The sequence below is a fragment of the Eucyclogobius newberryi genome, unplaced genomic scaffold (assembly GCF_026437365.1).
Source record: "Eucyclogobius newberryi isolate DKJ021-1_F unplaced genomic scaffold, fEucNew1.0.hap1 SCAF_4, whole genome shotgun sequence".
Classification (NCBI taxonomy): Eukaryota; Metazoa; Chordata; class Actinopteri; order Gobiiformes; family Gobiidae; genus Eucyclogobius; species Eucyclogobius newberryi.
In genome coordinates, this window is record NW_027316056.1 from 22,037,296 (window position 1) to 22,050,872 (window position 13,577).

The 13,577-nt window shown below is 41.0% G+C and overlaps 1 protein-coding gene across 1 annotated transcript; it reads left to right on the plus strand.

Moving 5' to 3' along the window:
* The first annotated feature begins 912 nt into the window (after positions 1-912).
* Positions 913-13,289, plus strand: evpla (envoplakin a). The gene is made up of 22 exons (XM_072462264.1): positions 913-1,079; positions 3,494-3,593; positions 3,838-3,992; positions 4,105-4,228; positions 4,700-4,834; positions 4,921-4,962; positions 5,132-5,293; positions 5,607-5,714; positions 5,837-5,932; positions 6,402-6,512; positions 6,904-7,050; positions 7,234-7,385; positions 7,450-7,547; positions 7,631-7,803; positions 8,063-8,229; positions 8,342-8,480; positions 8,583-8,776; positions 8,862-9,012; positions 9,086-9,169; positions 9,313-9,414; positions 9,490-9,582; positions 9,665-13,289. Exons 1-22 carry the CDS (start codon positions 1,033-1,035, stop codon positions 13,049-13,051), a joined length of 5,967 nt encoding a protein of 1,988 aa, XP_072318365.1. The 5' UTR covers positions 913-1,032; the 3' UTR covers positions 13,052-13,289.
* Positions 13,290-13,577: the final 288 nt, after the last annotated feature.

Below are 13,577 nucleotides of genomic sequence, written 5' to 3' on the forward strand. Positions count from 1 at the left end.
TAACATGGACAGGAGCTGATTCCATAACACAGGAGCTTGGTAGCTTAACGCTCGACCTCCTACTGTGCTTTTAGAGACTTTGGACCATCAGAAAGCCGGCATTTTGAGAGCAAAGAGCTCTGTTTGGATGATATGGTTCTATAGCATCTTTGAGGTAGAATGGGGCCATATCATTTATGCCTTTATTAGTCAAGAGGAGAATTCTTAATTTGATCCTAACAGCGTCCTTTTTATGTTCCTGTTAAAATATTAATATTGCTTTGGGACGTATGCTTTACACTGCATTATTCATTCAGTCAATGACTGGTGATAGTTGTCTGCTTCTGTATCCATGGCTGACCAGGGAAAGACTGACAGAAGCAAAGATGTCATTCAGGCACACACATACAGGGTTTGTGTGTGGTGTGTGTGTGTTACAATGACAGTTTGCACTGGTCTGAGTTGGGATCAAACCACCAATCTGTGTCACTCAGTCGATCACAAATGACCAAAGAGGTGCTCTGTAAAGCAGCCTATAGAAATAGTTTGAATGAAAGATTTTTTATTTTTTTTCTTTCAATGTATCAATAGTGATTGTTATTTCACAGCACTTTATATCATTTATTTTCTGTTAACGCAAATATTATACTGTATGAGTAACATCAACATAAACCGCACAAAATATCAGAATCTTGCCAGCTCCCATCTCAAACGAACACTATATAGCCTATGTGCCGTTAACGTTGATAAATGTTGCTGTACTTCGCATGCCTTCATATGTCCACAGTGGTTCCGGGGCCGGTCCTCGGCTGGAGTCCCTTGGAACAGGTGAGAGTGGAGGGAACAGGTTGGGCCGGTCCTGTGGATGTCTAGGCGGTGTCACCCTGTTAACCTGTCTGGGAGGAGCTGCCAGCGTCAAACTCTGTCCCTGCATTAAACCCTGTCCCACAGAAGGTGTTAGAGACTGGGACAGCACAGCCACCGCGCCAACAGCAGAGCACAGAAGTACAAGAGATTTGAGTGGGATCTTTGTGGCCCACCGCAACCACCAAGATGCTCAAGAAAAATAAAGAAAACACCCTCAAGATGTCGGGGAAGAGGTGAGTTTATTCTGTTCTTTTGTGCGTCTGTGGTGACACTGAATCTCGGTCATGTCCCCTCTTTGCTTGTTCTTCCTCTGCTGACTACTGTGTCATGTTTCTGCTTCTCAATGAATGTCCTCTTTCTCTCCTTGTGCCTGGAGGATCCTTAGTTTGTCTAAGCTGTGTTCAAATTATTTTACAAATGACCAAGCATAGAAATACTTTTAAATCCTTCGTGGTGGCTGAATTGTGTGTGTATAGACCAGCCATTTCAAAGTATTTAAGCTCAGATTTAGATTCCTTTCAGATCTTTGTGTCCTACAGGTTTGCTCACAGACTACGGGTAGGCCTACTTAACATGTGAGACTCAAAAGAGACAATATAATAAAGTTTTGAGGAACTAATATAATGTGTCAAATCGGCTATATAGTATTTCACATTAAGATAGTATTGTGTTGTATTTGTGTGAACCTTATATGTTCATTCATTTGGTGAAAGTTACAAGGATTTGAAATGTTGCAGAAGTTTTATGAAAGAGCATTCCTCTCATTCCTCTTTCTTAAACTGCTGGGATGTCCCTGCGCCTGTCACTAGTGAATGTCACATAGTTGTCATAGTAACAGTGCCTCTCCCGTCGGGTGACCTCGCCCCGGCCCTGCCCCGGCCCAACAACTCGGCTAGTTTCTTTCCAACATGCGGGCGTGGGTTTTGATCCATTAAACGTCAGTTATGACGTCTTAACGTTTAAAGATCGGTGATCGTGCTTTGATGTTATCGTGCCACTGCAATGTACATTTACAACAGATGTGTGTTGTGTTTCTGAGCACTTTATGTGAACACCATTAAGTTGAATTAAATGTTTTACAGATTACATATTTTACCTGAATTCTTCAAGGTAGACAAAAGTATTTAACACACCCAGTTGAATGTAGCCATGATTCATGCTTGGCTCAATAATGCGATTCTTCACCACTGTCAAGCCAGTGACTAAGCAGAGTTAGTTGTACTTCCAATTAACATACAAATACATAGTCATGATTACAGTTTATTACTAGCTAGGGCTGTCTCTCTAAAGACGGCCCAACCAGATGAAGGTCTGTGATTACAAAAATCCTATAGTGACTTTTAGGACGATAACTAATTGTGATAGTCGAGCATAAAAAAAGTTGTTGTAAGTTGAATTGAAGGTAAGGTTTATTTGTGCTGATGTAATCAAACCAGCGCAATACAAGAGAATGAATCTGTGGTATCTGGTGTTTTCTGTCTAGAGCTTTTATATTCAACTATTGCATATCAACAAATACATTATTTAAAACCAAAATCCCTCAATATTTTCTCATGATTTTCAATCCTATTCAAGTGGAATAGCCTACAGCTACTTGCTATACATTGTAGAGGTACTCAGAAAGGTTTAAAAAAAACTGAATTCAAGTGAGTTGTTATAAGACATTAGTTAACCTTTGCACCACTGATGTGAAATGGATAAACTTGGGATCATCGGGCTGGTCTGTGTCAGGTCAGTGTGATGATGGATGATTTTAACCACATGAGACACACCTAAATCGTGCCTAAAATGCTCTTCATTCCTCAGTGACTGCGACTGTCACTCCCTCTTTCACTCTGTGTTCAATGGCTTACTGTGTGGGGCAGAGAAAAGACATAGCAGTGATGAGGGAGAGAGGGAGGAGAAACTGCATCTGCTGGCACTGACAAACCAGCTACACCCTCAATAAGTGATCATAATGTTGGAGTTATGTATGACTAATGAAAGGTTTATCTAGCATTATAATAAACAAAAAATGTCTGGTTTAAGTCTGGTGTAAATTCTGTTAACTAAAAACATGTCTACTTATAGACCACCTACATTATGATGTATTATTATTTCTTCTTGTCTTTGTCATGGTAAAGGTTTGTAAAAAGGGGGAATAACCAATTTCTCTTGTGCATTCACATAGCAGCTTGAATTAATGTTTTCTGTAGTGCCATTTGATACCAGGGTCCCTCACCCAAATAAATCATATTTTATTTGTTTGTACCCCAGAAGTAGAATCTAGACCTTGGTTCTTGGTCACACTTTAGTAAAACTGTTACTGTGTGGTTTCTGGGTTTTCATATCAATAAGAACTCTAGTGAGGATGACACCTCAGGTAATGTATGATATAGTTTACAGAACTAAAAATGAACAGAAGTAGTTTGTAAATCTTAAGAGATAGAAATATTTTCACGCTGTATCCGAGCTAATTTTCTACAAGTACATTTATTGTTTCAAACTGTGGAAAATCTCTAGCAAAGCAACACAATCTCTATGGAAACAAAAAGGTGGCAGAGCAGAGCCCCCCACAAGTCATATACAAGTCATAATAACTCCATTCTGTAGTGTAGACTCAGTATCTTCTGTGGTTCTCAATACAGTTGTCCTTGTCTCTGTGCAGTGGTCAGGCCAGTGCCTTGACATTGCTGATCGCCCAAATGCAGAAGGACGCCGACCAAGTAGAGAAGGACATCCTCCGTGCTGAAGACCTGCTGGCAGTGGTATGAGTTTAAAAAAGACTAAAATATTAGGCAATGCTTGCTAATAACAGAGATATAGGCATTAACCCTGTAGTAAAATCATTAAAACACTTAACACTTAATAACTGCTTTTATTGCACAAAAATAGACCAAAGGACCATGGTCTGTGTAGCTTTTAATCACATTAGCTTTTTGAAATATTACAGTTCATAGCATAATAGAAGTTTTGATATTACTGTTAACTAAAGCAATAATCTTTCTTCAGGATGACAAAAATGAGAAGCAAGAGCTTCCCCTCCAACATCAGAATGAAATCTCAGATAAGCTCGGAGAGGCCGAGGGTCTGATCAAGGACCTTTTCCTGGACGTCGACAGAGCCAAGAAGCTCAAACATCCGCAGGCCAAAGACATAGAGAGCGAGTGAGTTCTAGTGTCTGCAAACATCATAATATAATGAGCTCTATTTATAATAGTGATGTGTTCACAATAATATTCAAACAATTTCAAATAAACTTGATTTTGTGTCTGGCAGTGTCATCCTTCTTCACGAGCGCTGGCTGAAGGACTGTGTCTTCTACAGAGACATTTATGAGCAGATCGACGATGTGTCTCTCATGCCAAGAATTGACTGGGCACCTGTTTTTGCCAACAAGCAAGTATGTTCTAATATCTGTACATTAACACATTTACTTTTTATGTCAAAACACACATAAAACTACCATTGAGGTTTACTTTACCTCAAAATGACCCTGAAAAAATAGATTATTATCTGGCCCCTGGTATGTTACTCTGTTTGTCATGATACAAGAATGTCAAACTTGATTTCAATACTGATGGAAAGGCCTGATACGTGACGCCAAGTGAATACACAAAATAATGTCAGTGTCATGGAGACAAGCAGATGACGCCACCAGGCCAGGTTACAGGTCAGATCTGTACAGAGGCAAGCAAAAAACGCTGGTAATTCCGAGATAAGTTTAATGTCATACTCCCAGGGAAAGCAAAATCATCTCCACGGAAACAGGCAGGCGGCAGACACCCTACCAGAGAAAAGTTACACACTGCATCTTCACATTTTCTTCATTTCCAAATAATCATTTAAATGTGTGTTTGTCTGTGTCCTTCAGAAACAGCTGGCAGAGGCCGATCAGTACGGTCCTACGATGGCCGACCTGGAGAAGCAGATCGCGTCACACAACATTTTACACAAGGAAGTGGAGGCCTACAGCCCACAGCTCTGTGTCAGCTCCGCCGGCAACAAGGTGAGCCTTTTACTGTGGACACATAAATATACTTTAACAACATTATGTCCAGGAATAACTGACAAATATGAATGTGTTTTTTTTAGGAATCATACACCGTCTTCAAGAAACAATATAACAATATACTGGTGAGTCAGAGTATATATTTGAGATGAACAAAACTGTAAGTAAACAAAATAGTAATTCATAAAAATATATGATATACAATGCATTCCCAAAGTAAATATGGAAATTGAAATCATTGAACTAAATATCTACTTTATTTACATAGTATCTTGTCTTTTCTTGTCCTCCCAGGACAACTCTAAGTGGCGCCGGCACTACCTGAACAGCCTGTATGAGTACATGCAAGGGTGCAACAAGGAACTGACTTTTCTTCAAGAAGAGCAGGATAAGATCAAGAAGCAGGACTGGAGCGACCGCATGGTGGACCCGCCTGACGTACGCCGGCAGTATGAGGTCAGCCACAGACAAAAGGATGCAATTATGGCATTGAACTGCTTAGGTATCCATAGATCCACAGCCTCAACAACATCTTGACATTCATTGTTAGAATAAAGTCCAGCGTGGATTTCTTTCTTCTCCGGCTCTCACAATTTGCCTAATGTCCCTTCCCACTCATGCCCGTCTCATTTCCAGGAACATGTTTTGTCAATCAAGGACAAGAGATAAAAAAATATTGTTAAACATCATCGTCTAGTTAATATGCCTACTACGCTGGTGTTAGTGCAGATCTGCTATAAACAGTTCACTCTGGATTCTTCTCCATCAGAACTTCAAAAACAACAGTTTGCTGTCACATGAGGCTGAGGTGAACAAGCTTCAAGATGAAGGGGACAGACTTGTGGAGCTAAAGCACCCGGCCAGCGCCACCATCACGGTACAGTCACTCTAAACACACAGAACATTAAACAAGAGACATTTAAAATAGATTTGTATCAAAGTATTATATTATCTTTTTTGTATTACTTGTATTAAGTATTGTATTATTATTTTCTTTAGGCTCAGAGAGATGCTTTACGTAACGAGTGGCAACAGTTCCTCAACCTTTGTATCTGCCAGGAAACACATCTGGACAATGTGGAGGAATACAAAAAGGTGAAATTCATCAACTGAATTGTATCTTTTGAGTTAGTGGTTCAAATTAAATTTGCACAGTCAGTAAATGTGCCCTCTATCAATTGGGTGGCCAATTCATATCATACTCAAAATAAATATTGTCCTTGGGTAAAACACATGATCTAGTTCAAGATTATTAATAATAAATCATAATAAATATCTGATCCTCTTAAACCGACAACCAACAAAATGTTACAAAATGACATTAAATCAGGAACTAGACCAAGACCAAACAACTACTACAATGATTAAATGGGATTATCCAGTTTTACTAAAGCAAAGTCGTGGTCCACAGAGTGTTCCCTACCACACCGGCACTGAAACAGGAGAACAAGCGCCTCTAGAATTCTCTATAATTGGAACTGCAGAGATCACAGAGGCAGACAGAAACTGAATTATAATAGAAGTATTTTTTGTCTAACTCTGCGAATGCCTTGTGTGCTTCCAGTACCATATGGACTGTGACCAGCTCTCGGAGAACCTGTCCAAACTCAACACCACCTTGGATCCAAAGGCTATTGCCAAAAAGAGCAACTATGAGACGGTGCTGCAGCTTGAGGTATGAAGATCACACCTGGAATACTGCTTTGTCTGTTATCTGTTAGTTTGTCACTTTAACTGTTTTGGACTTGCTGCTTTGTCTTTGTTATAAATAGTTCAAAGTAGTATACAATACACAGTAAAATGTAGATGTTAGAATATAGATACATATTTTGTTACACATAGCTTATGGTTAAGTGTATTTCCAGTTTGTATTGGCAATATTAATGGATAGGACACAGGCAAAGAGAGTGATCACTTTAATTATTATGAATGGACATTTGATCAGACATCTTTAGAAACAACATGTATTAAACTACAGTAAAACAACTAAGAACTTAGTTGATTTAGCAGAAAATGTCTTGTAATATGTTAAAAATGAAACAAACATGACTTTTGTTGTTGTGAAGGCGGAACAGAAGGATGTGCTGAACAGTGAGCAGCTCTTGGCCGACCTGAGGAGACGCAGCACCAGTATCGCTCCCCTGAAGCTGCGTCGCGGCACCTCCTCTCGCCCCGTCACTGCGGAGTGTCTGTGTGACTGGGACTCAGACAACGTAAGACACCAAGCAACAGTCGCTAAGTTTTTGTTTTAGAAAAAAAGTCACAAAAGTAAAAGAGTTACTGCATTAGACACACACAAAACATTAGACAAAACAAATGTTGCTGAAACAAACCTACTGTTACTTCACTTTCAGAATAGGGTATTTAGATAATATACCGTTGTACTTTGTTTTTAGGTTTCCCTTGCCAGAGAGGAAAAGTTCACTCTGCAATCCATCGCTGATGAGAACTGGAAGGTCGTCTCTACTGGGGGAAAAACACAGACCGTCCCAGGAGTGTGCTTCCAGATCCCACCTCCGGACACTGAGGCCATCGACAAAGTGGACCAGTAAGTATAGCAGATATTCACGTATAAAACAAAAACATGGGCTGAGTTTAAGATGTTTCTATAGACTGGGGGCTGAACTAGCTGACGTTAAGAAAAAAAGAGCTGCAGTGGAAGCATCAGTCAAGAACCACAAACAAGATGTCAACAGAGTTCAACAAGCAGGTCTGTGATTCTATATTCATTTTGTATTCATTTGTTGAATTCATCATTCATCTTATTGAACATGTTTTTTTCTGCTTCACCAGCTCCTGTGTCGTCTGCCCCTGTGGACCCCAAAGCCCTTGCCTTGGCTGAGGAGCTGAATAAACTGGACGGTGGCTTAGCTAAAGCTGAACAAGACTTGTTGAACAGCCTGCGAACCCCAGTGAACCGCTCTGACCCAACTGGGGATCTGGCCAAAAAGCTGAGAGCTCAGGAGGTAAAAACACTTCTGTCTGTCCTGGTTTGAACATTTAATTTTTTTGTTAAATTGTAGTCATCTGGACAATGTTTTTGACATTTAATAAATTAATTAAAACAAATATGTAATATTTAAAATAAATTTACTACAACAACTACAACAACACATTTATAATACTTTCTATTTTAGTACTTTTAATAGAGTTATGAATATTGTCTGCAGCACATGGATAATCATACCTCTGTATTTCCTGAGCTCATTTTGGTTCTGTGTTTAGGAAGCAGCTAAAGCTTTGAAGGCGCTGGAGCAGCAGAAACTGGCCGCTCAAGCGAATCTGCAGCCACTGCTGTCGAGTGGAGCGTCCTCCTCACTGCCTCAGCAACTGTCCTCCTTAAATAACAAACAGGAAAACCTTGCAGGGCTTGCTGACCTCTATGCTAAAAAGTAGGGATTTGTTTCCTTATAACTAACGTTTACGTTTTTGTTTACATCTTTTAAGTAAGGACATGTAGAGTACATATCAAATGGATTTTGAATTATGTTTTTTCTTTATTAGAGCAAACGCATCCCTAAACCTGGAGAGGCAGATCAATAAAGTGGATGGCATTGTATCTGACTTGGAGAAGGACTTAAGTGCAGATGGTCCCATTAGCGATGAGCCAAATGCTATCCAAAGCCATACTGAGAATATTCAGGTGAGGATATGCTTCTCTCTCAAACATACTATAATATATTGGGTACTTTTGTTTATTAATTAGTACATGCTTTGTTTACAATGATATGGATGATGTGTTTAGAGTCAGAAAAAGGCTCTGGTTGCTGCCGATGGCGACATGAAGAAGCTGAGCACGGACCTGGAGCTCACGGAGCAGCTGTGCAGCTCTCTGCAGCAAAGCTACCAGGAGTACTGCCCCGACATCCAACGCCAACGCACCGACGTTAAAAGACTGCAGACGCACTACACAAATGTGGGCAACCAGCTCAACGAGAGGCGAGTATCCATAAGTTCATCTTTCTTGCTCCAGTTATTCATCAGAAGACTCCAAAATGTTAAACATCAACTTTGTGCATTTTAGAGAGAACATTTTGCAAGAAGCTGGCCCCAAGAACCAAGAATTCCAAAGCACCTGCAAATCACTCAACTCTTTCCTCGATAACCTTCCGATTAACCAGATAAGCCCCTATGATGACTTGTCCCAAATCAGCGCAAAGAAGAACTCTCAGGAGGTAAGTGTCATGACTCTTGATGTTGTGTAAAAGGTGGTGGACAGTTAAAACTTATTTCATCATTTTCTTGCAGATAATTATGGATGATCTGGCGAGAAAAGGGGACGACCTTGACAGAGCGTCTGACTTGTCAAATGACCTACAAAATCTGCTCAGTGTAAGTTTTTACTCTTCATTATAAAACATATTATGCGGTATCACAAATACGCAAAATTGTCAAATAATTTTAGAACTAAATGGTTAATCCCAATTAAAATGAATGAATCAATCAATCAATCAATCAATCATCTTTTTCGGCAGGAATATGACACCAATGTTGATAAATACAACTGGACTCTGGACGACACAACAGTTGACAAGAAACCATATGTTCCAACTCTCGCTAGTGCCATCCAAAATCAGGTACCACTGATTTTTCTACAGTTGAAAGAAGGCTGTATTTCTACTAAAAACTAAAATGCTCCATATTTTTTACAGGAAAAAAATCTTGTCAATCGTTATTCTGAAGCGTCTGCTGAGAACATGCAGCGGCAAAAACAAATGGATCTAGCCAGGAATTTAGTGGTGCAGGTAAGAGTTGGGGGCAGTTTGTATATGTTGCAATTAAAACATGTGCATACTTAAAGCTGTGTTGTTGTTTTTTTTCCTATAGAATGAAGAAAAAGTTCAAATGGTGGCCCAGCAACAAGTTCAGCAAGAAAGTCAGCAAAGAAGTGCCTTTGAACTTAGTAGTGTGTCTAAAGAGCTGGATGATGAGAAAGAGAGAACCAGCCACACTGAGAACAACCTAAGAACCTTCAAAGACAGAATGTTCTCCCTACAAAACCGCAGAGGTGTAGAGCGTTTTGAGGAAACGGAAGTGCTGCAGTATTACCGTGATCCAAAACTGGAAGGTGATCTGATAGATCTCCAAAAGATCCTTCACGAAGAGACCCTGAAACGCACCACAACCCACAGTGAGATTGAGCTGACTAACGGTAGAATTACTAAAGTTGAGGACAACATAAAAAATGCCCCACGCAAATTGGTGACCAAAGAGGTGACAGAGTTTGAGAGGGATCCCCAGCTTGATATAGAGGCTGCCAAAATGAGGAGTGAAATTTCAAAGATGAGAGATGAAATTCGGGTGAGAGATGGGGAACATGTTAATGTCAGAACTGAGATAACGATTTTACAGCAAAAGAAGCCCCTCATTAAAGAAAAAGTGGTCAAGAAGGAAGTGGTGAAAGTGGAACAGGATCCAGTGATGGTGAAGTCTCTGAGGACTTTCCAGACCGAGATCTCAGATGAAGAAAACAGGATTACACTGCTCAATGACGACATCTTTCAAACAAGGAGTATGATCAACTCCCTTGAGAGGCTCATCCCCAATATTCAGCCCAAGATCATCACAAAGGAAGTGAAGAAGATTGAGAAGGACCCAGAACTTATAACTGAATCCGAAAAGATCCGGATTAACCTGGAAAGTGAGAGAGGAGAATACAGCAGTTTGTCCAGAGAGATAACAGAGCTGCACAGTCGCTACAGAGAAGTTCAGGACTTTAAACCGAGAGTTGAGGTGAAGGAGATTGTGAATGAGATCTACCACATCGATCCAAGTACAGAGATGGAGATAACGCGTCTTAGGAAGGACATACAGGATTTGTCCAGGCAGCGCAGCAACTTTGATAGTGAAATCAACCAAATCACTTCAGAGATAAATCACCTCCGGTCCCAGAAGCCCAAAATAGAGCAAAAGGAAGTTCTCCAAGAAGTGGTCAAGGAGGAGCGCAGTCCTGAGAACGAGAGAGAAATCCAGAGGCTTAAAAGTCAAGTCAACAGCTTGTACAACACATACAGTTCCATCCAAGATCAGGTGCTGCTGCTTAGGAACGACAGGGACGAATTGAAAATTGAAAAGTCTAAGATTGAAACTCAAATGGTGACAAGAGAAGTTATTAGATATGAGAATGACCCATTGTTGGAAAAAGAAGCTGATCGCTTGAGGAAGAATGTGCGAGAGGAAGCGCAAATGCGGCGTAACATTGAAGAGATGGTTTATGACTTGAAAAACAAATATATATTGCTTGAGCGGCAGAAACCAGAAGAGAAGATTGTTGTGCAAGAAGTTCTGCGTTTACAGAAAGACCCACGTCAGGCTCAAGACCATGACCGCCTCAGTAGGTCCCTGGATGAGGAAATTCAGACACGCCGTCAGATAGATCTCGAACTACAGCAGCTGAGATCGAGGCTGGCAGAGAAAGAGAGGACCCTCATAGAGAGCGACGAACGCCAGAAAAGAATTCAAGCTGAGTCTGAGGTGCGAGAAATCAGGCTGCGCATCACACAGCTGGAAAATGCTCCTCCTCCTGTTGAAGAAAGCATTGTGGTGGAGGAAGTGCTGAAGGTAGAGCGGGACCCGAAACTGGAGCGGATGACAAATGGCATACGGGTTGACATGGACAAGGAAACCAACGACATCCTACGTCTCCAAAGAGAGATCCGTAACCTTACAGTGAAGTTAGAGATTTTACAGAAGGAGAAATCAGGTGAGAAGACAGTGTACAAAGAGGTGGTACGTGTTGAAAAAGACCAGGCAGTTCAAGCAGAGCGAGACCGCCTCCGGGAACAGGTGACACAGCAAAGATTTGCCAGAGAGGATGTGGAAGATGAACTGAGGCGGCTGAGTGATAGGATCAACCTCCTGAGGAGCAGCAAGACCAGCACCTCCCGAGAGGAGACGACATTCAATATGAACAAAGATGCCCTGCAGAGAGAGAGAGATGACCTCATCCGTGAGCTGCGGACACTTGAAACAAAGTGCCATGACGTTAGCCTGTCCTTCCAGCAGCAAACCAAACTCGTGAGTGAGAGAACACAGATGTCGCGGCAGAGGGGCGTCAAAATGGAGTCTGATGTCCAGCGACTGGAGAATGAAATCCTCAATGAGAAAGACAGGATCCATTCAAAGGACAGTATCATTCGAGAACTTCTATCCAGCTTGCAGAAGGAGGACCAGGCAGAGACACGAACCAGAGAGACAAATGTTTCCACAAAGATCACCATTTTAGATCCTGAAACGGGCCGGGACATGTCTCCTTATGATGCATACTTGCAGGGTCTCATAGATCGTCAACAGTACACTCATCTGCAGCAGCTGGAGTGTGACTGGGAAGAAGTCACTTCCATGGGGCCTGATGGTGAAACAACTATGCTACAAGACCGCAAAAGTGGCAAGCAGTACTCCATAAAAGAAGCCTTGAAGGCAGGCCGGATGACAGAACATGACCTACAACAGTACAAACAAGGGAAGCTGCCCATCGCAGAATTTGCCTTGCTTGTTGCAGGTGACAATAAACAACCACAAGTTAACCCATTAGTTACTCAAAATACACATACAACAGTCAGGTCAGCTCCACCTTCAGTCAAAGGAATATCCCCTATTGCTGGAGTAATGGATACAAAAACTGACACCTGCTACACAATACGTAATGCCACCCAGCGTAAAATGATAGATCTCATAACTGCCCAGAGGCTATTGGAGGCTCAAGCAGCCACTGGGGGCATAATTGACATAACCACTAATGACAAATACACAGTTCACAAGGCATTGTCCAGGGGTCTCATTGATGAGAGTCAAACACAGAGACTGCTCAATGCACAAAAGGCCTTTTCAGGAGTGGACGATCCTATGACCAGAGAAATGTTGTCCATTGGAGAAGCCATCCAGAAAGGCTGGATGCCAAAGGATACAGCCATACGTTATATGGAGGCACAGCATCTGACAGGAGGGCTGGTCGATCCAAGAAACAACAGCAGAGTGAGCATAATGGATGCCATTGGTGCCAAAATGATTGACAGCACTCTGCTAAGAGAACTGCAGTCAGAATCTTCTTACTCTAAAGATATTACTGACCCACTCACAAAGGAGAAGATCAACTACAAACAAGCTCTGGAACGCTGCGAGAAAGACCCACAGTCAGGTTTACCCATGCTGCCTGCATCATCCAAAGAACAGAGCTACTCTTCTACGTACACATCTAAATATGGACGCTACTAGATATGTTTACAAAACTGATGCTTTTGATTTATTGCTACTAATAATGTTTTCATGTTATATTAGGCTAATTAAATTGTATATTGTAACTCAGGAAACTACTGCTGGGCTCTGTTGTTTACTGAAAATGTTGGGCAGTTGTTTGTTTTAATTTAAATACAAAAAATTAAATGCATGTTAAATTTTGTATTTTCTTTCATGAAGGGATACTGGGACATGGTGCAATGGTATTTACACAAAACATGTTTGTATTACTCATGGGTTACATCTTTGACACTTAACTGATACCCAATGAAGGAATGAATACCAATAAATATAATTTATAGTGACAATGTGTGCTTTTTGCAAATGTATCCTGGACAGTTTATATTATCCATGGGTTTCAGAAAGACTTACCATAGCATTAATGATACACGAAAACTGAATAAATAAAATGTCACTCATAACAGGAAATAGCTTCAGTGGGCTTATTAATTAGGCCTACCAACAGTTTGGTTGACCTTACTGCACAGGGCATGGATTCTTGGCT